At 41.1% G+C, this 21399-nt stretch overlaps 2 protein-coding genes across 4 annotated transcripts in view; both read left to right on the forward strand.

Moving 5' to 3' along the window:
- LOC104011823 (V-type proton ATPase subunit S1) overlaps positions 1-8000 on the forward strand; it is a 54776-nt gene extending 46776 nt beyond the window's left edge. For both annotated transcript variants that reach the window (XM_087763867.1, XM_009464123.2), the window contains 2 exons: positions 1611-1848; positions 6746-8000. In XM_087763867.1, the coding sequence (XP_087619993.1) occupies positions 1611-1848; positions 6746-6955 (448 nt within the window). In that variant the 3' untranslated portion in view covers positions 6956-8000. The remainder of the gene's footprint in view (positions 1-1610; positions 1849-6745) is intronic.
- A 4239-nt stretch (positions 8001-12239) lies between these two features.
- SLC13A1 (solute carrier family 13 member 1) overlaps positions 12240-21399 on the forward strand; it is a 55502-nt gene continuing 46342 nt past the window's right edge. Inside the window, exon 1 of one of the 2 annotated variants that reach the window (XM_087763864.1) lies at positions 12240-12832. The gene's annotated coding sequence lies outside the window, so the exon portion shown is untranslated. The remainder of the gene's footprint in view (positions 12833-21399) is intronic. The other variant, XM_087763866.1, reaches the window with a different exon arrangement.

Genomic DNA, 21399 nt, shown 5'->3' on the forward strand with positions numbered 1-21399 from the left:
ATAGAATATTTTCCATAAATATTTGTGAATGTGTACCAGATGAAATTCAAATGTTTTTTTCTTTTTCACTGATCCTTGCAGCTGAATGTTGTATGGAAAGAGCTGTTTAGGCTAAAAATGTAAGGAATGCCATAAAACAAGACATCCTTTTCTCAGCTGAATGACACTCTGAGTTCTAGGATTCCTTCTGAGCATTTTGAAGCTCTTGAGGATTTTGAAGTTATATGAATCAAAAGCCACAGATTATTAAAAAAAAAAAAAAAAGCTCAATTACTGTAGTAACCTAACCTGTCAAATTTTGTGTGTTACACCTAAGGAGCATTGTTTGTGTTGAGTTTGGACTCTATGTTGTGTGGATGACATGCAATGGATGTTTGGATGGCATCCAAATCATCCAAAACAGGAAAGCAGCTGATTTGAACAAACAAGCAATATTCTACAACAGAGAATATTATCTATACATACATATACCCTATAGAACATAAAATTTTCTATGCAATGCCACATTTGTAGATGATTGCTTATTTTTCAAACCTGTCATAATTGCATCTAAGTATTACCCCTAATTTTAAAATCCACATAGAGTGTTACCCATTGTGGATAGACAGAATATTTCATTTTGTAGCAAGTCTCAATTATTGCTAAAAAGATTCCTCTTCTAAATTCTTTGTGGTTATCAATAAGCAAAAAAAAATCTTCAGGAAACTATATAGAGCAATACATACATAGACCAAGTAGGGTTAAAGTATTAAGCAACATACAATTAAAAAAAAAAAAAGCCTATCATTTCCTCATGAGATAACTTGAATACCTAAAAGTAACTGCGTAAAAAGTGATAAAGACTAGGACATGGTCCTGATCTGTAAAGGATCGGGATGTACTCCTGGATGTTATTTCTGTTTCAGAACATTTGGGAGGTGTTCAGACTGCAGTGGTAGTAACGTATATATAAATCCCATGATTATAAACCACTGGAATCTGCTGCAATACTGCACATACACGGACCTTTTCAAAATGAGAAAATATTTATTTGTGCCTAACTAATTGGGAAACTAGGGCTGATGACCCCTCCCCACCCTCCAGTGAGAGAAAACTCTGTCTTCTACTGCAAATTCAGACATTTGCAAAGGAAATTGCCATTTAGGCATCTGAGCCAAGGAAGAATTGCAATGATAAATCAGAATGGTTATCATGCCTGTACCTATCATAAAAGCAATTTTCAAAAAATCCCATAAAATGTTTATTGAGAGCCACCGCAGGCCTACTGACAGTCTCTCAGGTTCTGCTCTACTGATTATAAACTGTTGGTAACTGATGAAATACTGCACTGGCAGAGGCCCTTGAAGAATGAAATCACATTTGCTCCTTCCCTGCCACGACTATAGAAAGCTGTGCTTGTGAGATGAAACTCTAAGAAGTAGCAAAAACATATTCAGAGTCTCTTCACTTATGAACAATCCTAATGACATGGGAGGCCAAGCTAAGATACCAACTGTGGTGTTTTCAGCTAGCAATAGTGAACCTTTGTATGCCACCAGTACTTTCTCAAATGAATATTAACTTTTTCTTTCTGTCATTTTGACTTTTTTTTCCCTCTGTTGTCTTTCTAGGTTTTTAATGACCAACAAGTTCTATGGAGGCTCGGCTAGAAATTGGTCCACTTTAGATTCAGTTGAGATTGTACAAGATGGAGAAAAGTTTGCTAAATTTAATGTTTCTGTCATCTCTGCTCCTGCAGAGTATTCATTTCATTGTCAGCTGGTGGGAACAAGCAATCTCTACCCTGCAACGCTGATTCCATCCAACAATGAGGCAAAAAACTGGGATGTTTTCATTTCCAGGTTGCAAGTGAGTACACATTGCCATTTCAGAGATAATTCCAAGAACTATTACTTGCTATTGTAGGTGCTGAACGACACACATTCATAATGCCCTTACTTTCATTTCAGCCTGAGGAAAAATGTAAAAGAAAAGCTGTTCCCCCTAGGTGAGCTATTCAATAAAAGGGTAAAAAAGACGGCAGTTGCTGAACAATAAGAACATGAAAGCACAGCTTTGAAAAACAAAAAAAACTATGAAGTTGTCCACAGAAAAGAAAAAACAATAAACCCAAATGCGCTTAATCAGGCAAAGAATGACTAAGTCCCCATGCCTGTTTAATGAATTGGGCTGCTATTGGAAACATGGGCCTCTTAGGTGGGTGGCTTTATGCTGCTTACTTTGTTTTTATCTTATTTCCTTGTGCTTTGTTTACCTAGGAAAGTACAGCTTAGCGTGGTTACTGTTTTCCATGACATAGGCTGTGTGTACTCCTGCAGACAGAAATAAAGCTCAATGCAATTAGATTTAATGGAAGGCTTGCCATGGACTTCAATCGCAAGCAATACTAAGTCCTACGTGGCCCAGAAGGAAAGCAGCTGGCTTTTTTTTTTTGAATGAGGCATAGATTTTTGTGTATTTAGTGCAGTAGTACAGACTACGTATGTATGTGAGGTGTAGATGATTGCATCTTTATTATTTTGAGCACTGATCTTGACTTAGGATAAGTCATCATTCATATCTTAAAACAATATTGCACTAAGGGATCTCTTTGATTAAAGAGGTCATGGAAATGATAGGAATAATTCCAAACTGGACTCTATTTGTCAAAGATGAGCTAACCCCATGATAACTGGATACAAATGCTGATATAATTGTATTTATGATTTTGATAATGAACCAAATCTCAATTATCTGAGTCCAGTTTTGACATTTCTGTTTAAACAATGGAAATCTCAAAGGAACAGCGTTGGTGCTAAGATTTATTTACCACAAATTCCAGGATCAAGTTCCACAGTTTTTTGAGAAGCAACATAGCAATACACACCAATGTTGTGAAGGTTCCTCCTGATGGTATTTTTTATGGAAAGGCCTGAAAATATCTGAGTCCACACCACTGTGCTTTGCCTAGTCACTCTTTGAAGTTAAACCTCAGCACCACTAGGCTATGAAAGTACATGGGCTATGAAAATACCAAGTGTCCACTTACAACACATCTTTTCCTTGAATTTCTATGTATGTTGGTACTGCCGCCTTCTCAAAGCTTAGAGAGAGGTCTTGCTCCACCCTTAGTAGGCATCCTTTCATTGGGGTCTTGATCAAGAGTAGAAGTAGTAGGTTTCCTACCTTCCTTATTGACCTTCCTTATTGTGTGTAAGCACGGAACACAACCTGAAAAGTCCTGTTCTGATCTTTTCTGTCAGAAAGTGACCATTCTGGACTCGATTCTATCTGAACTAGATCATACCTTTCCAGATTTCTTCCACTGATAATGTAGTGAAATCTGATTGATCTCAATATCAGTCTTTGTTCTAGAATGAGGTTTAGAAACCCCCAAGCTCTGTTGCACGGTGAAGAAGGCACATGGGATGTGCTCAGTGGTTGCAGCCAGCACAAAATCTTGTTGCTGAAGCTAAAGAACATGATTTTCATGTCAATGTTATGCAATGAATTAAAAACCTGGATCTGATGCCAGTCTAGCTGGTACAATTGCACGTTGCAATGTTGGGTCTTGAAAACAGTATCACTGTATTAGAGGGACACAGCACCTGCACAGTGAAGCCCTGCATAGCTTGTTCCAAGGCAAGGCTGAACTGATCATAGAATCATTTAGGTTGGAAAAGACCTTTAAGATCATCAAACCCACTGTTAACCTAGCACTGCCAAGTCCACCCTAAGCACCACATCTACCCGTCTTTTAAATACCTCCAGGGATGGGGACTCAACCACTTTCCTGGGCAGCCTGTTCCAGTGCCTGACAACTCTTTCAGTGAAGAAATTTTTCCTAATATCCAATGTAAACCTCCCCTGACGTAATTTGAGGCCATTTCCTCTAGTCCTATCACTTGTGCAGCCTTTTACTTGAGTTCTGGAGCTGGCTCCACCTACCACCTAAAGAACCTCTGTGGGATGCTGTCTGGGCGTGCCCATAGCCTAGGATGTCACCACTCATAGCTGTTCACAGTACCGAAACTGCTCTGCTTTTGGTGGGGTTTCTGTTGATTTTGTTGTTGTTGTTACAGGAATGAGTGTTCTACCATGATATCTTTTATCCTTTTGAGGATCTCAGAACTGTCTATGAAGTTAAAGAGGAGGCTACCACCAAAAGCACTGTTTTTCTTTAGTATGTGTCATAGTGGTTTATAAACCCCTTTGTTCCTAAGAAAAACTGTCATAAGCTTTAAAATCAAGAATATTAGGATTCTTTGTGGCTAAAATATTTCTAAGTGCAAAAATTACATGCTCAGTGTACACTTAAAAGCCATCAAAACAACAGATTTTACTTGAAGGCTTTGTCAAAGGTCAAATGATGAGAAATCCCCATTCAAAAATATTTTTAAAAATTAACAGTAAATGCAGATTAGTGTAACCAAGACAGATTATGCTGGTCCAAACACTAAAATTAAAACTTCCACAGTACAGAGACCTGTATCCAAAAGGCTTTTACATTCATAAAAATTAGAGAACCACATGTAAGTATTTTTAACTTTTCTACAGGTAGAAATGCTGCTAGGAGTTACATTTTTATCTCCCACCTGGGATCTAACACCCCCACGGAAATGATAAAGCTTCAGAAAAACAATAAAAGAAGCCTGCATATACTTTGTCTCCCGCCTAAAAGTAGACATAGCGTTTTAAGAACATACAATTAAAGCTTTCACCTTGAAGGTTCAATAAGCATAATCCTGCCTCAAAAAAAACCCAGTAGGATTGACATAATAAAGTTCAGTATTTCTGGCTCTAAATCAGAAGTTGTAAAGACTTTCTAAACCAAATATACCTGTTAAGTGCTTCAGAGAGTTCTTGTAAATGTGGTAGCAAGTGTGTGTTGTTTTCTAGAATTTCAATCCATTTTTTGAACATAAATGTTATAAATCATCACCTGTTTTCTGTTTTCATTGTAAATAAGTGTTTCAGACTACATTTCAAGTACTCCTATTCACATTCTTATCTGTTGTCAAAGCAGTGGCTTAACAAGCAAAGGCTTTGATAATCACCTGTATTCTCTAAAACTGTGCAAAGTTATCCAACCCAAAAGCTTAATTTTGCTAATCCTGCTTTAATCAGAAGTCTGACTGCCTATAGTGAAAGCAGGCAGTATCTGCAAGTTAGCTACCATGATCTGACTTGGAAAGATTCTTCTAAGAGGCCCAGAAAAGCATGAATTGCTAAAATTGTCTTTACTTCCACAATACCTAAATAGCCCTTAGTTCTGCATATGATAATAGCTTTATTAATCAGCATTCTGGAAGGCATAGGCGTTGGTCTTTAACACACGTTACATACACACTAACTTTAGGTGCCTGAGCCATGAATGAACTCAAACCCAGAGTGCTTACTGGTGTAGCATAGTATACAAGCCACAGACTAATTTCTTCAGTGTTTGTACCAACACCTTTCCTAGGAAATACAAACTCTTTTATTACCACAAAGCTTTACATTTAGTTTATCATAAAGCATAGAGTAATCATGGAGTGGGAACACAGAAAAGTAGAAATCCATGATCTTCTGCTTCCTTGCTTATTGCCTGGTGAGGGAAGTGATTTAAATAAAATAATCCTTTTTTATTTTATTCTATAATATTTTATAGAACATATACAGTTTTAAGGTCTTGTTTCTTTACTGGTGGATTTATGATGTTTGGTGCTTTCCTTATACAGCCATTTCAAATATGTAAGAATCCCAGTCTTCATTTTTCTTTGTAAAATTATTTAAGAAAGACTCAAAACCACAGATCAGATTAGTTCTTTCCTTGCTTCATTTTCTTCCACTAGTTGGATTCCCTTGCTTCTGAAGGAATCAGTGCTTATGCCATTATGTGCATGTGTATAGAGGGGGGAATGTATTCCCTTTCTTCATAGTTTTCTAATACTATGACTGGTTTTAACAAAATTTTTAGAAGGATAGTGGTCTCAAAGGCATTCAGTTTGTTGATACTTTTTGCAAAATTGGTGGCTAGGCAGAGAATAGATCCCCAAATTAGTTGATTTTTCTGAGGAAAATAATATGGCAGGAGTTCAGTCAGTGGCAGACCTTGAGAATTCAGTCAAAGGAGAGATATTACAGATTTTTCTAACTGTTGGAAAAGCTTGTATGGGTTTCATATGTTAATAGGCAACACAGATCCCCACCTCAATAAGGCAAGCCCTCTCTCCTGTGTTGAGTCTCTGATGTATAAGGAGGGGGGAAGAAAGCTTTCACAACTGTTTTCTCCTTGAACTTTCACTAAAACTCAGCCAAAAAGGTCACCTTCATTAGATGCATTTTAAAGTAGGTTTCAGGAGTTCTGCTTGTCAAGGAGCCATTAGCTAAAAATCTCAGCGTATTTCAACAAATCTTATGATCTGGGAGGCTTTAACTCTCATGCCTTTGGGTGATTTGAGTTTCCCGATTCTAAAGTGGTCATTGAGCAATACTGATCACACATACCCTTTGGGACTTTATTTCTAAATGTAACACAAATTTCTGAAGTGGGAACCACAGCCTCCCTCTTGCCAAACAAATGACTTCTCCATCTTTAATTTCCTGGGTGGAAAGGAGACCTGGAAAATTGTTATGCAGAGGATTTGGTTCCCACTCTTTTTTAATGGGCAGAGTGGGTGGTAATTAACAGGTGCGTTTTTTGTGATTACCACATATATCCTGAAAGTAGGGCCTACACTCCACATTTAATTGCACTCATCTATCTACTTTTCCTCATTCACAGATTCAAGGCTTCAACATTGAAAATGACCAGTTTTCCTATGCAAGTGACTGTACAGGCTTCTTCATTCCTGGCATCTGGATGGGTTTGGTGACATCTGTAGTTTTACTGTGGATCCTGGCCTATGGAATCCATATGATCATGCAGCTCACAACAAACAGCAGATTTGATGATCCCAAAGGTCCAGCTCTGTCAGTTCCTCAGACAGAATAGCCATGGATTGATTTAATGCTGCTACAGCTTTTCCTGGTCTGATATTTATGATTTTTATAACCTTTCTACTTCATAAAATGTTTAACCTAAAAAAATATCATAGCAGAAAGGGATAATTAAACTACATATAAAAAGGATCCTTATGCTTGGCAACAGTAATAATTCTACTTATTACCATCATTTGTTAATAGCTATTTGCCCTAAGAGTCTGAGGTGAGGCTGTAGAGGTTATTACTTTATTTGGCTATTAGAAAGACCAGTACAAACTGCCTTCAGATTAACTATTATTGGCAAAAAAAGGATATCACAACAGAGATAAATGGGAAGGATTTATAAGTAACTTATTCAGCAAGAAACTATATATTGAAACTACTAGTCTCTTTAAAGTATCTTTAGTAGGCAAGGCATGTTGATGCATCTTAAGAAGGCTGAACTGTATTTTTTCTCTTGAGAAAACAATGCAGAAATGTACAGAACTAATAAGGTATAAGTCACTAAATAAATGGTCTTGAAAAATCTTTTCAAAATACATCACTTTGTTCAGATGTGGTATCACAAATGAGAATGGATGGATTAACGTTTATCTTCCCTCTGATGTCAGCTTATGCCTGTGAGAATTATGTTGAGTAATGCTAACTCATGTGTTTGTTTTCGCCATGGAGAGCTGATGGGAGTTACTAAGCAAGATAGGTCCTTGTCCAAACTAATCACAAAATTGTATTTGGTGTCATGGCAATGAATGCAGCTTTTCAAGCTCATAACCTAGTGTGATTCAATGTGCCAGTGCAGACAGCATCTTAATAGAGAGAAGGTAATTTTCTCAGCATCCCTCCTTTTCAGGTATCTTTGGAGTATTCAAGAAGTTTGTACAAAAAAGGAAAAAAAAATTATATAAAGTCATTAGAAGCACTGTGCTAATGTACTGATTAAGTCTGAGCATATTTATGGTCATCTCAGTGATTCCAGGAGCCTGAAAACATTCAGAGTGTCCTGGATTCTTTTGCAATTAATAAAAGACTCTACATCTTTTCATTGGGCAATCTGATTATGCAGTGAATTACTAAATGTTATGAAAAGCTAGGAAATAGTATAAGAGCAATGGTAAATTGGTAAAAAAAGGTAAAAATAACATTTTAATTCTCTCTTCTGTAATTTTTTTTATGAGTGTGCATTAGTAGTTAAAGAACCAAAAGATATTGTTTTGACAAAATTACATTTGTCACATGAGAAAAATTCTAACTTTTCTGATCTTGATCCATGTCATATGACAATGATACAGAGGAAAGACAGTTAGAATCAACAATTTAAGTAGACCAACAATAGTTTCTACCCATCATTCCTGGAAGTCACATTTTTATTATGCAGTCAAAGAGGTAAGTTAAATGCTGTCTGAAGCTATTCCTCCTGAATCATTCAGTCCTGACCCGGAAAACAAAAAGCAAGCTGGCCTGTAACTAGCAGAGGTGACTTCTCTGCTGTAATATCTTTCCCAAATGTTTTTCAAAACCTCAAAGAATGTTGGCATTTGATCTACACAAAAAAGCTGTGTTAGAAAGGTACATTTTCTTTGCAAAAATTAGTTGCCAGGAAAGACAACCTGACTTGTTTTATTAATTCCCCCTTCAAAGCAAGTTACATGAATATGACATTGAAAATTGACATAATAGTCATGTAACTGATAGCTAGAAGAGAGGAAGGCTATTACAAAGGGCTTGGTTTGTAGAAGACAGCTTTCTTATGACTTTTATTTAGAGTCAACAAAATTTGGAACAGTTTTTGTTCAACAGTGATGATATACAGGAACCAACAAAAAGCTTTACAAGGCCACCCAGCTCAGGATCTTATCTCAGCAGTGGTATGAGTACGGCAAGCATGTGGTAGTACTTCCTGCAGATGTTCCACCAGTCTCCACCATTTAAGCTCAGGGACTTCCTCAGCCTCAGAGGTGGTGTCTTTGTATTTAATAACTCTGGGTGTAGTTATAGTCCATTCATTTTTCCAGCCTCCCCTTGAGCCTGTGGACTCTCCTAGAGCTCACAGTGTCCTGATTGTAGTGTGGTACTGGGGATACCTGTACCCTCCCTTGCTTGTTTGGGCTGGACTCTGGAGAAGAGGAGGAGGAAACAGAGACTCGTATCAGCTGTACCATGGTGAAGAGATAAGGCTCTTTCAGAAGAGATCAAGCTGGAACAGATGTTGGAAGAGATGTTTATTGGATGAGCTTTTTGCTGATGCAGTAAAACCGAAGCCCTTAGGAAAGGGCCAGACTGAACTGTCCGCTGTGTTTGATATTACATATTCCAGGGTGAAGGGGAAGGCATTTTTGGAGGAGAAAAGCTTTTTCCTTCTACCTTCTCTCACAACAATACCATGAATACAGACAAATAGGCCTGTAGGGGCATATACTCTGTTTCTATAGTGAGTTGGGACATCCCTGTGATGGAAATCTCAAGCCATGTGTTGTAGCCCTTGATGTGGCAGGGTTATCCTGGTGAAGTCTGCACTGGGTATATTGGGTTTGCGTGGCAAGGTTTTGGTAGCAGGGAGGGTGACAGGTGGCTTCTGTGAGAAGCTGCTAGAAGCATTTCCTACGTCCAATAGAGCCAATGCCAGCTGGCTCCAAGACGGACCCGCTGCTGGCCAAGGCCAAGCCCATCAGCAATGGGGGTAGCACCTCTGTGATAACATATTTAAGAAGGGAAAAAAGTTACTGCACAGCAGCAATTGCAGCTGGGAGAGAGGAGTGAGAATATGTGAGAAACAACTCTGCAGACACCCAGGTCAGTGAAGAAGGAGGGGGAGGAGGTGCTCCAGGCGCCAGAGCAAAGATTCCCCTGCAGCCCGTGCTGAAGACCATGGTGAGGCAGGCTGTCTCCCTGCAGCCCATGGAGGTTAACAGTGGAGCAAATACTCACCTGCAGCCTATGGAGGACCCCACGCCAGAGCAGGTAGATGCCCGAAGGAGGCTGTGACGCTGTGGGAAACCCGCGCTGGAGCAGGTTTGCTGGCACAACCTGTGACCCTGTGGGGGACCCACGCTGGAGCAGTCTGTTCCTGAAGGACTGCACCCCATGGAAGGGACCCACGTTGGAGCAGTTTGTGAAGAACTGCAGCCTGTGTGAAGGACTCACGATGGAGAAGTTCATGGAGGACTGTCTCCCGGGGGAGGGACCCCATGCTGGAGCAGGGGAAGAGTGTGAGGAGTCCTCCCCCTGAGGAGGAAGGAGCGGCAGAGATGTGTGATGAACTGACCGCAACCCCCATTCCCCGTCCTGTGCTGCTGGCGGGGAGGAGGTAGAAAAAATCAGGAGTGAAGTTAAGCCTAGGAATAAGGGAGGGGTGTAGGGAAGGTGTTTTAAGATTTGGTTTTATTTCTCATTACCTTACTCTGATTTGATTGTTAATAAAGTAAATTAATTTCCCCAACTTGAGTCTGTTTTGCCTGTGACAGTAATTGGTAAGTGCTCTCTCCCTGTCCTTATCTTGACCCATGAGCCTTTTGTTATATTTTCTCTCCTCTGTCCAGCTGAGGAGGGAGAGTGATAGAGTAGCTTTTGTGGGCACCTTGTGTCCATCCAGGGTCAACTCACCACACTGGGAAAAACAGCAGAAAAGGAAGGGAACTACCCACAGCCCCAGCTGTCTTGGAGGCCAGGTGGACTGGGCTCTGGGGAGAATGGCCAGTCCCTGTTAGAAGAGGATCAACTGCTCTTTGTCCACATATAGTGGGTTGACCCTGGCTGGCTGTCAGATGCCTACCCAGCCCCTCTGGCCTCTTCTTACAGAGGCCACCCTTACTGCCAACACCTGAACATGGACACTCAATACACCACATCAGGGGGGCATGTGTGCTGCTGGAGTCCCCATGACATCTCAGACCCCTGCAGCTGCACATCATGGTGCCCTGTGGTTGGAGACAAAGACAACTGATTACTGATTTCAGCAGGGCTGGATGCTTTCCTTTTAGATAGGGCTGGGCCTCAAGAAATTCTAGCGGGATTTTGCACCTGCCTGTGTTTGTTTACCTTGCTGAATAAAGTTAGAAACCTGTCAGGGGCCTTCCAGTTCTGTGTACTTCTGATTTCACAATTCAGCTTAATCACAGGTGTACTTGTTAAAACATGCCTGCTTTGGCAGCTGTTCCAGCCAGAATATTCACTTTGTTTGGAAGCTGTGAGCATTCAGGACTTTCCCCAGAGCTCACTGAAGTTATCAGAAGTACTGACTTCTGTGAGTGCTAGCTCATTTCTCTACAAATTACAAAAAAATTAATAAAGATGGAGGGGATGAAGGAAAAGAGCATCAGTTAGAAAAGTAGAAGTTGGGGTTTTTTTGCGTTCAAATGTATAAAGAAATGAAGCTTTATCAAGAAAAAATATCAGAAACTATCAAAAAACTATGGCACAACAGAGAAAACCCAAATGTAAACACAAAAGTCCTGAAGCCATACGTTAAGGTATTTCTTCACAAAATTCAGCAATGGTCATTTGTTGGAGGGGAGAGCTGAGACGGAACTAGAATTTGAACCTCCTGACCTGATACCGGAGGTATTGCTTTGTGTCCTGGTCTGTTGGTTTCTCTGCTTGTAAAATCACTTATCTCACAAATCATGTGGAAACCTGGCAATAACTTATAATGAAACAGAATTATGATAGAAATAGTCCAAGAGTATGTAGGCAGTGAAGGAAGAGAAGTCATTCCATCTGTCAAGGGAAGATTCAATGAAGTAATTGGCTCCTCCTTTCCTTCTGGGTGTCTGAAAAATAATGAATATGCAAATCTAAATCAACTGAATTATTAGGCAGCGTCGAAGCATTAGAGGGCTCCATAATTATTTCAGCATAAGCTGGGGTCAAGCAGGGGAAACCAGAGGTGCCGAAAACAAGGAATGACCATGACACGCTAACTCCTAAGATACAAGAGATATAAGAGGAAGACGGAATGTTGGATACTGGTCACTGCTGGCAAAAACCTAGCAGTAGTCTCAGCAGGTGGTGATGATTGTGGGGGCAAGTGTAGTGATAATCTTATCCTTGCATTGAACAAGAGGATGCGACAACCTACACAAGGTGGGCAGGGACTCCTTTTCCTGCAGGCTGTTTTTTCTGTTCCATCTTGTGATGGGTTGACCTTGGCTGACTGGCAGACGCCCACTCAGCTGCTCTCTCACTCCTACTCCTCCTCCTCCTCAACAGGACAGGGCGGAAGAATAAGATGGAAAAGCTTGTAGGTCAAGGTAAAGAAAGGGACACCACTCAGCAGTCACCGTCATGGGCAAAACAGACTTATGGAAGATTAATTTATTGCCAGTTAAAATAGGTTGGATAGTGAGAAACAAGCACAAAATTAAAACAACGCCTTCAGTCTGCTCAAATGCCAAAAAATCCTGTGGTGTCTAATATCTTCCAGTAAAGGAATCTGATCTTCTTCAGTTTGCTAATAAAGGTCCTGCTCTCAGATTGGTCCATTCTCTATCAAAATTTAATGCAAAATCAAGGAGAAAAGAGCTGTTTCTTCAGAGCTCAGATTTATAAAGGCTTAAAAATTATTGAACTGCAGGAAAAAAAAAAAAAGAAAGAAAGAAAAAAAAAGAAAGAAAGAAAAAAAAAGAAAGAAATGAGATCTTGCCAAGGGGTGGTTCCCTAAGTAAGTAGTCTCTCACTTCAATGTGGGCCGGTGTCTTTATTAGTCTTCCTACCTGTGTGGGTGGAAAGGAGGCTTATGACAGTAACTGAGCCCAAGAGCAAATCACCATCTATTGATGTCCCACAAATGAAGTGGCTTCCTTATCTTCACCACAACTTTTTGTATGCTTCCTGTTTGAACACAGGTTCCCTGCTCCAGATTGGCTGGATTTCTGTATAACTCCTGGACCTGGTATGTTCTTGAATTATTATAGTTGAACTTAGTTTTAGACTGTTTTAAGTATCATTCATTATTGCCATGATAGAAGATAGTTTACTGAATGATCATCTCTTTTCTGCTTTGCAAATTGCAACGTGGGTGTCCAGTGGAAGACTGGGAAACCCATTTCTATTCTGTCTTAATACTCCTTTAATTAGTTGTGTAGAAGTAACATAAAATGAGTGGTGTGCAGTCACCATGACATCATCTGCAACTTCCTTTAGTTAATGAAAACTGTGCAAAAATAATGTTTTCAACATAAAAAAACCAACAAATACTTTCATAAAAGTACTTTTGGAAGGTGGATAAGATAAGAACTTTATGATGTAATGTTTGAATCGTAATTTTGTGTATCCTATTTATTCTGGATAAATATGGATACATATGGATAGCAGAGTGATTAATTTAGCTGTTTAACAGATATCTTTCACTGAAGCATACTGGCATGATTTGAGATATTACTGTCCCTATCTACCCTGCCTTTCACTCACATATACCTGTGCCTCAGCTGTTCATTAAGTTCACACTGCTGTGCCCTCTTTTTCCACCAAGGATATAATATATCAGATTTTGCACTAGAGTAGCTGAGATGCAGGTGCTTGTCTGGGTCTGTCATTCCTGCCACTGAGTAATAAAATCCTGGCAGAGAAGTAAAGCAGATAGATAGCTGCAAACACTGATGTCTCAACACATTACAGTGATATTGGGGAAGGATTTTTATTATAGCTGTCAAAAGGGAAAACCAAAGCATGCAAGCAGTCATTTGTCTTGTCAGGGTCAAAGACCACATTGCCGATAGCCTGAGAGGCAGGACCAGCTCCCCTTTGGGCAGTGTGTTTTCTGTCTCTGCATGCCTGAACACTGTTCAGTTAATAATATACGTTAGGGCAAGCTCAGGAGTGCTCTGTTTCATATCCTGCTACAAAGACCCCTAAAGGCTGTCCACAGCAGAAAATACCTAGAGGGCATCAAGAGCCAGCTGTGGCCTTCTTCTCTCACTCTGTATCTTCAGACTGCAATTGAACAGGGATGTCCCAGTCCCCCAATGGTCTCAACATTTGCCTTCGGTAAGAAGAAGGAAAAAGAAATGTGGAAGAGGACGGGCAACACGCATCATCCACTTTTCCTCAATAGATAGTGAGTCCTTGCACTTCTGAGTGGTCGCCAGAGTCCTACACCCCAATGGAAAAGCAAGGCTACCACCAAGGGGCCCTGCCACTGCCGATGAGGGTGTGCACACCTGTGTGATGCTGGGCTGTCTAGGAAGGTCCTCCAGGTCGTCAACTTTCTCTCCCAGAAACACTCTTTGGGGCTGTCTGTGAACTAAGGCAGGAGCCGCCACTTTGGCTGCCCTCCAGAAACTGAGGTAGCTGAAAGGGAGTGGGAGGAGGGAACGCTGCAGCTATACCGCATTTATCTTACCATGTGCACAAAGCAACACAATTGGACCCAGAGTGTTTGAAACAGGCAGCTGAATTCTGAATGGAAAAATCTGAGGTTTCATCTATCTTTTTATAACTGGTATTACAATTACGAAATAGATGGTCTGCTTTTGCTTGTAGAGCTTTCATGGTTGTGTACATAGACAGCAAGAGTGGAACAGATTTCATTGATTTAGATTTTTCACAGAAGTTTTTGCGGGTGTACTGGTTGGCTTTGAGGCCAGGATTTAGACTTTAATGGCTTACTGCTAACAGTTTGTGCAGTCTAATAGTGATTAATAGATACTCAAATGGAGAAAAATTAGTATGAGGTTTTTTGTCTGCCTTTTTTTTTTTGCCTTAAATAGCACAAAAAATTCTTTACTGGATATATCAGGGAATTTAAAGTTTGCTCATTTTCTGACATAATTTGAACCCATTTCTGCTATAATTGCTTTTATAGCACCCTGAAGTTCAAGGGGGCTGAAAGGGTTTAGTGGTGATGATAGATTGTTGGCCTGAGCATGCTTCTGGCAACAGATAAATGAGCTAAAGATTAATGGTCAGTTTTCTCAGTTGTAATATCTGAAACTCTTCCCTGGATAAAATTGGTGCCTAAGAATTAAGAAAGACATAGGATTTTGCCTAATGAATTACTAGCTTCTGTTTGTTATGAAACTCTTGGCTAACACATGAGCTAGTTACTTTTACCACCTTACCTTATCAGAAAGGTGAAGGACTCGTTCAGCAGGGTCATTGTTTTCATCTGGAATAGCCAAAGGTTTCACTTCAAAGATTCAGAAAGATTGCACGTTACTCATTAAGTAAAACCTGTATCCTGTCTAATCAGCAGTGTACGCGTCTGCTGCAAATCCAGGGCTGGATTCAGCTGCTGTGCAATGGGACCCTTGTTCAGAAAGATGTTTATGGTGAGGCCATTTCTGTATCTGGAAATTACATGGTGATCAAAATTATAGCTCATGTGTTCCTCTGATACTGTAATATATTGGTCTGCCTGTCTCAAAGTGTTAGCACAGAGCTTCAAAGGCAACATAATCTGTGCTCCAGCCCTTTGCACGCTTTGTAGGAAAAGCAGTCTAAAGGGCACTTGCAACAGAGGAGATGATGTCTGTTGTTATTGTTCTAAGTGAAATAATTTCATTATTGTCATTACATATTATTGTTTCAGTGTACTTGGAAGGAGGATGATCTTTTCCCTTTAAGCACTAAGTCCAATGTTAAACAATTACCTATTAGATACTTCTAATGCTGTTAAGGAACTTAGTAACCTTGCTCTACTGGTGGTGGTGTGGTGGTAGTCATTTCATACCAGATACTAAAATATGAGCCTCTGATACAGAAAGGGTCTCCAAATCAAAATGTATTGATGGAAATTGCTTCATCTGTATGGAAAGACTGCAGCTTTTTGACAGACCATAGCCTCTGTTTACTGGTGCGCTACAGCATGGTGTGAAATTGTCTATTAAGTGAAGAACACAGCTTATATTTGAGATGACACTCAGGCCACACGGTTTCGCCAAGACACTAAAATTAGCAGTTTTCCCTAAAAATCTGAAGGATTAATGCAGAGATTATTCAGATATACATCTCCCTCCTCTGCAGCATGGTGCTCCCACCACCTTTCAGGACCGCTGGTGCTCCAGTGCCATTCACCAGCACAGCTCCCAGCAGCAGCCACCTGGTCTGCTGATCTCACCAACCAAGCCTGACCTTGCTTAGCTTGTTCAATCCCAGCCAAGGTGGTTAGGACTGGAGATCATGAGTCATTGCCTAATTTTTCTAAACTTCAGTTTTTGTAAGCTTGCCAAAAACACAACCCAGAACTTAACATCTGCTCAAAAACGTTTTAGTCAAAAAGCTGGAAGGATCAATAGTCAAGAGCCAAACCTGAAGTCTCCTTCTGATGAAAAGAGCTGTACTTACTCACATCTAGATAAATTCAAACTGAATTAGAAAATGGAGGAATTGAAAAAAATTCCTTCTGCTATGCATGAGCTCTAGATTGGAAGACCTGCACAGGATACAGGACTTCTGTATAAATCTATGAAATTCTGCAAAAGTTTAAATAAGAAACCTGTGAAGAAGATTATATTTCTCTCTTCCCAGTTTCCTTCCTGTGGGGAATAATACATAAATAAATATACGGGAAAATATAGCAGCTGCTTTAAAATGTCAGGAATGTTTCTGTCACCATAAACTTTGTTCAGTAGGAATGCATATGTTGTTAAAAACAACATGCAAACAGATTTTTCTCCGAGTTAAGCTTTTATTCTGAGAAAGGATCTGCCTCTACTGAAAAAAGTGAGCACCGCTATATTTGTTCGTTGAAAACAGACTCCAAGGGAGACTCTACAGTGTCAGACTGCTCCCAGATCTCCTGTTCACTTGCTCTGAATGCGTCAGGCAGGGAAAACAAACACCGCGCTGTGTGGTTCAGGTCTACCCCCTTGCAGAGGACTGGCTTGCCTCATGTCGTCTTGTGAGGAAGCAAAGTGTCCTTCTCTCCCTCTCTATCCTTGCAAGCAGCAGGCACAGCAGCAGTATCTATGCTCTCCTGAACGCAAAGAGTGTTTCTGAAAAGCACATCAAGCAATGCTGGTTGTCTTCTCAAAAAAAACCAAGGTATCATCCTGCTTCCTAACAGACAGAAGTGGTTTGGCGGCTGAATATTGAGCCTTCTGTTGTTTCATCCTTTTTGTTCATGGGACTATATTGTTCATCTAGATGTCTGACTAAGCTTTGCCTGAGTTGAAGCTCACCTCGTTTCCCCTTTTTTTCATGTTTGCAATCGGCCTGTTTGCTAGTAAACAGCAGAAGTGAGGGGCAACCTGATCTGATTTGGAAATAATGTGAAGTCAGAAACTCCAGAACATCCCCCTTCTGCCCACACACAAGGCAGCACCTTCTAGCTGGTCCTTCCTGTTAGGTGACCCAATTGCTTAGTGCTGAGGTCAGTGCTTAAAAGCATTTGGCAAGTGCAACGCATATCTGAGAGCAGCACAAGTACCATTTGTGGTCCTTTGCAGAGGGAAAAGCTGCTTATTTGTTTAGGAAATAGAGGCTATAGTGCTTAACTTGTGATATTTCAGTCACTTCCATGGCAACAGGCTCTGAGAGAACAAAGCAGGACTTCACCAGACCACATAACAGCTTGAAAATGGAATTGAGAAAATTTTACATAGCGACACTGTGAAGTTTCCTTTAACTTGAATTTTCCCTCTGTTAGTTAACTGATGATTTAATGAGTGAAGTAATTGCTGTACTGCCAAGCAGTTATGCACAAATTGGCATTGATTTCTTTCAGTTGTCAGGCAACCCTTGCTTCGGTAATGACAGGGGATGTGCCAGCACAGTGTGGTGCCCCTCTCCCCCTCTGCCCAAGGATAATACACACTATCCGGCAGATTCCCTGCGATGATAACTGTATTTAAGGGGCAGCATCAGTTAGAAATGATGGCCTGGTTCAAAGGCACTGGAATTTTTCCATCTTCTGTGGGCTTCAGATTTGGCCTGATCTTAGAAATTTGGCATAGCCCATTGCATGGTCTACTGAGTAGGAGGTCGCAAAGCATGTGGCCAAGTGATGTGACTGTGAACCTCCTGTGTTTAAAAGCAAGCCCTTTATATTCCCAATCTGAATTTGATCTGGTCACTGGGATTTTAATCCCCTCATCGCAGGCAGGGAGAAGGAAAGACTACTTTACCCCTCAGGTCCTTGTGTTATGAGCATCGCTTGCACCATTTCCTTTGGCTGGCTCACACAGGTAGTCCCAGAAAGGGCTACGGTGCCCATGTGACAAAGGGCTTACTGTCTGCAGCCTTTCTCAAAGTTTGGCAACACAGTTAAAATTCAGGATAAAATATCAGCTCTTCTGGAGTTTGTTCACAGGGAACAGGGCTGACGTACATCACCCCTGTGTGCGCAGGAGATGCATAGGCACTGGGAGTCCTGTGCTTTCTGCCTGCACCTTTGGGATCCCCACGGCCCCACAGGATCCTATGTCTCACGCTCATGTTGCCTGTCCTTGCTGCAGGCTGCCATGTGCTTCAGGCTCTGGGGAGCTGGAGCAGGACCTCAGCCTTGGGGAAGGCAGCCAGGGCACAAAGCAGACTGCTGAGGTGATGGAAATGTGGCAGTGATGGGACAGCCCTCATGATGCTGCCTGCTCCCTCTGTGCAAGCATCTTCCAGAGCTGGGTTTGCTATGTGTCCTTTCAAGAAAGACAGGTGAGGAAGATATTAACAGGTTTAATGGCTTTTAATGGGGCTGTTGACAACACAGTTCCCTTTGCCTCCAAGGCTGAGCAGCAGGGTCTAACTAATCTTATCCTGAGTGCTGGCCACCAAAAAGCCGTTTGGTCCACGCAGTTGAGAATTCTTGAGCCAGGCAGATTTGACATTTGGCTTGTTGGTATGGGTGTTTTCATGTTGATCCTTTAAATAGATACTAGGTCAGCTGCAGCCAGCTGGAAAGAAGGCAAGTTGGAGGAAATTGCTCCTGAGCAGGGGAGCATGCTGAGGGACTGGGAAGGTTCAAAAGCCGGCAGGGACAGGTAGCGAGGGAGCAGAACATGGAGCTGGGAACATGCAGCTCGGAGATGGGAACTGCTGCAAGGAGCAGGGAGCAGCCGGCCAGTCCCTGTCAGGGCCAGAGGGAAGCCTCTCCAGATCAGGGGAAGCTGTGCAGAATTTGCTATGGTCAGGAAGCCACAAAACTGGCTAAACCAAGCCCGGAATAAAGGACTGAGTTGGAGAGGGGGAGCTATGTATAAAAAATTATTGTTTATATATTTAATTCTATTATTATCTTACCTAGCTGATTTATTTTTCTATTTAAAATGTTATCTGTTTACTTTATATTGTAATAAAGCCTGGCTTTTTTTTTTTTCTTCTTTTTAAGTTTTAAAGCCACCGGCTTGCCTTTGAGGAACCCTATAAGGAAGTGGTCTAGGGAGAGGACTTCAAAAGCTGTGGAGAACTTTCAGTCTCATCACCTGGCTGTGGGCAGCTATTTCCCAGCCCCAGCAACACGAACTTGAGCCTGGCTGAAGACCAAATTGTTATAATACAGAGAATTTATCTCCTTTGTTGCTCTGCAACCAGCAGCAGCAAGTTTCCTGTTGTTAGATTACCCTGACACTCTGCAAAGGAATGTGGAGGCATTGAACCTTGTGACAGAGGAATTTGCAGACTGCTTGATTAGCCAGGAGAGAGTTTCCAGAATCTGACAGAAACTCTCATTAAAGCTCCATTGTTGTTTTTCAGAATATCTGGGGAAAGAGGGGTGTGCCTACATAAACACACGACATATATAACCTGTAAGGGAGAGCTGTCGTGACCACCCTTAGGGTGTTTGGCTATAGTGGGTTAGCAGTGCCTGTTGCCTGTACTTAGCTAGAGCACAAGGACCCTAAATGAAATGGGAGCCAATTTGATGGATGATGTTAATACACACAGCAGAAATCTCTATTGCAAACTGTGTCAGCAGTCAGAAGAGACAGATCTGGTTTTGGAAACCAAGGGTCAGGCTACCATCCCTCCTCTCGACTGGGACTGCAGAGTTGGCCGCCATTCCCCGCTGGCAACTGTGGGCAGGCAAGAGGAATTTGGCTGTTTGGGCAATGATTGCTGTTAACCAGCAGTTGCCGCTCCTCAGGGAAAAGCAGCAAGCCCAGTGGAGGTGTCCCATAGGAAAAGCTGAGGCTCAGGATGAGCCAGCATTGAGCTGTGCCAATCTCAATACAGGAGACAGAAAAAAGGGAGGTGCATTGCCCCTGTCAGGGGGTTAAATGTAGAGAGCCTGAATAGTTGGCGCAGTGTTGATCTGGCCTTGAGTACCAGAGCTGGGAATGTAATTCTTGTTTTGAAGAAGTATTTTCTTTGTATTGAACAACTGGGTGTGTTATAGTGAGATTCTAAACTGCTGAGTCAGGTAGGAAACAACCTTTTTCAGAACATAAGGGAAGTTGACCTTATGGTCATTCGGGAAGTTGGGATTGTATGGGTGTTTTTTTTCCATGGAAGTTACTGTGTCACCCAACAGAAAAGGAAAGAAAAGGTTAATTTCACTGAAATGCTAACAATTTGTTTAAAGTGTATCCAACAGTTGGCGAAGAAGTTCATTTAAGCTATTTCTGTTCAGTTCACTTTGTAAGAATCCAGCCCTTGGGAGCCCAGAGCTGCTGTGTCTTGCTACCCAGCAGCACACACAAATACGATCTTTTTCCCTATAATCACTGAGGATATGTTTTAGAAAAAATGACCCTGTTCTGAAAAAGTCTTCGGGGTTTTTTTAATTATTATTCCACTATGGCTGGATGATTTTTTTTTTTTTTTGGGGGGGGGGGGTGGAAAGAGAACATAATCCAAGATTTAATTTGGAAGAACCAGAAAGACAGGAAGTTTGCAGGGATATCTGGAGCTACAATCTGAATCTGTAAATCTTTTACAGAGATATATATGTAAATTGACTGATTGTTAAACTTTGCAAAGATTAAGAGTAAAGGCACTGACCTGAAGCAAAGTTAGAGCGTACAGTGATTAACGTCTCTCCGTAACGAATTTCAGCAAGGAATCCCAGACTGCCATACTTTACATATTTTTGGAGTTGTATATCTCTCCTTCTTCTTCATGTTTTCTTGAGAATTGGAAATATATGGCTAATAAAGCCTTTCATATAAATGTAAAGAATTACTGTTGATTTGTAAGATACAAAAGACAATTCTGTTTTCTGACCGGTGAAGTATGTTTTATGTGACTTTCTTCCTGATTTAAACCCACTGGCTCTGGTGATTTGACTATCTGACCTAAGCAGATCCTTCAGGCAAGCAGCTCTTTGGAGTGGGTCAGTAGAGCTGGCCAAGGCAGGGTGTTTTCTGTTCATAGGAGCTGTTAATATAAAAACTTACCTTTGTTTTGAATCAGACTGAAACTAGATTAAAAGCAAAAAAAATCTTGCAGGTTAGAAATTTAAGACAGGGAACTCATCTTTCTGAGGCATGAGGTGTTTCCAAAATTAAATTTTTCAGCTGGCATTGGCATTGGCAGCTGCTGCTGGAATTGTAGCCTGGCTACCTGAACAAGTTTCTATGCATCACT

This window comes from Nipponia nippon, unplaced genomic scaffold, assembly GCF_047370975.1.
Source record: "Nipponia nippon isolate SJK-2023a ecotype South Korea unplaced genomic scaffold, ASM4737097v1 scaffold_3, whole genome shotgun sequence".
In the NCBI taxonomy this organism is placed as follows: Eukaryota; Metazoa; Chordata; class Aves; order Pelecaniformes; family Threskiornithidae; genus Nipponia; species Nipponia nippon.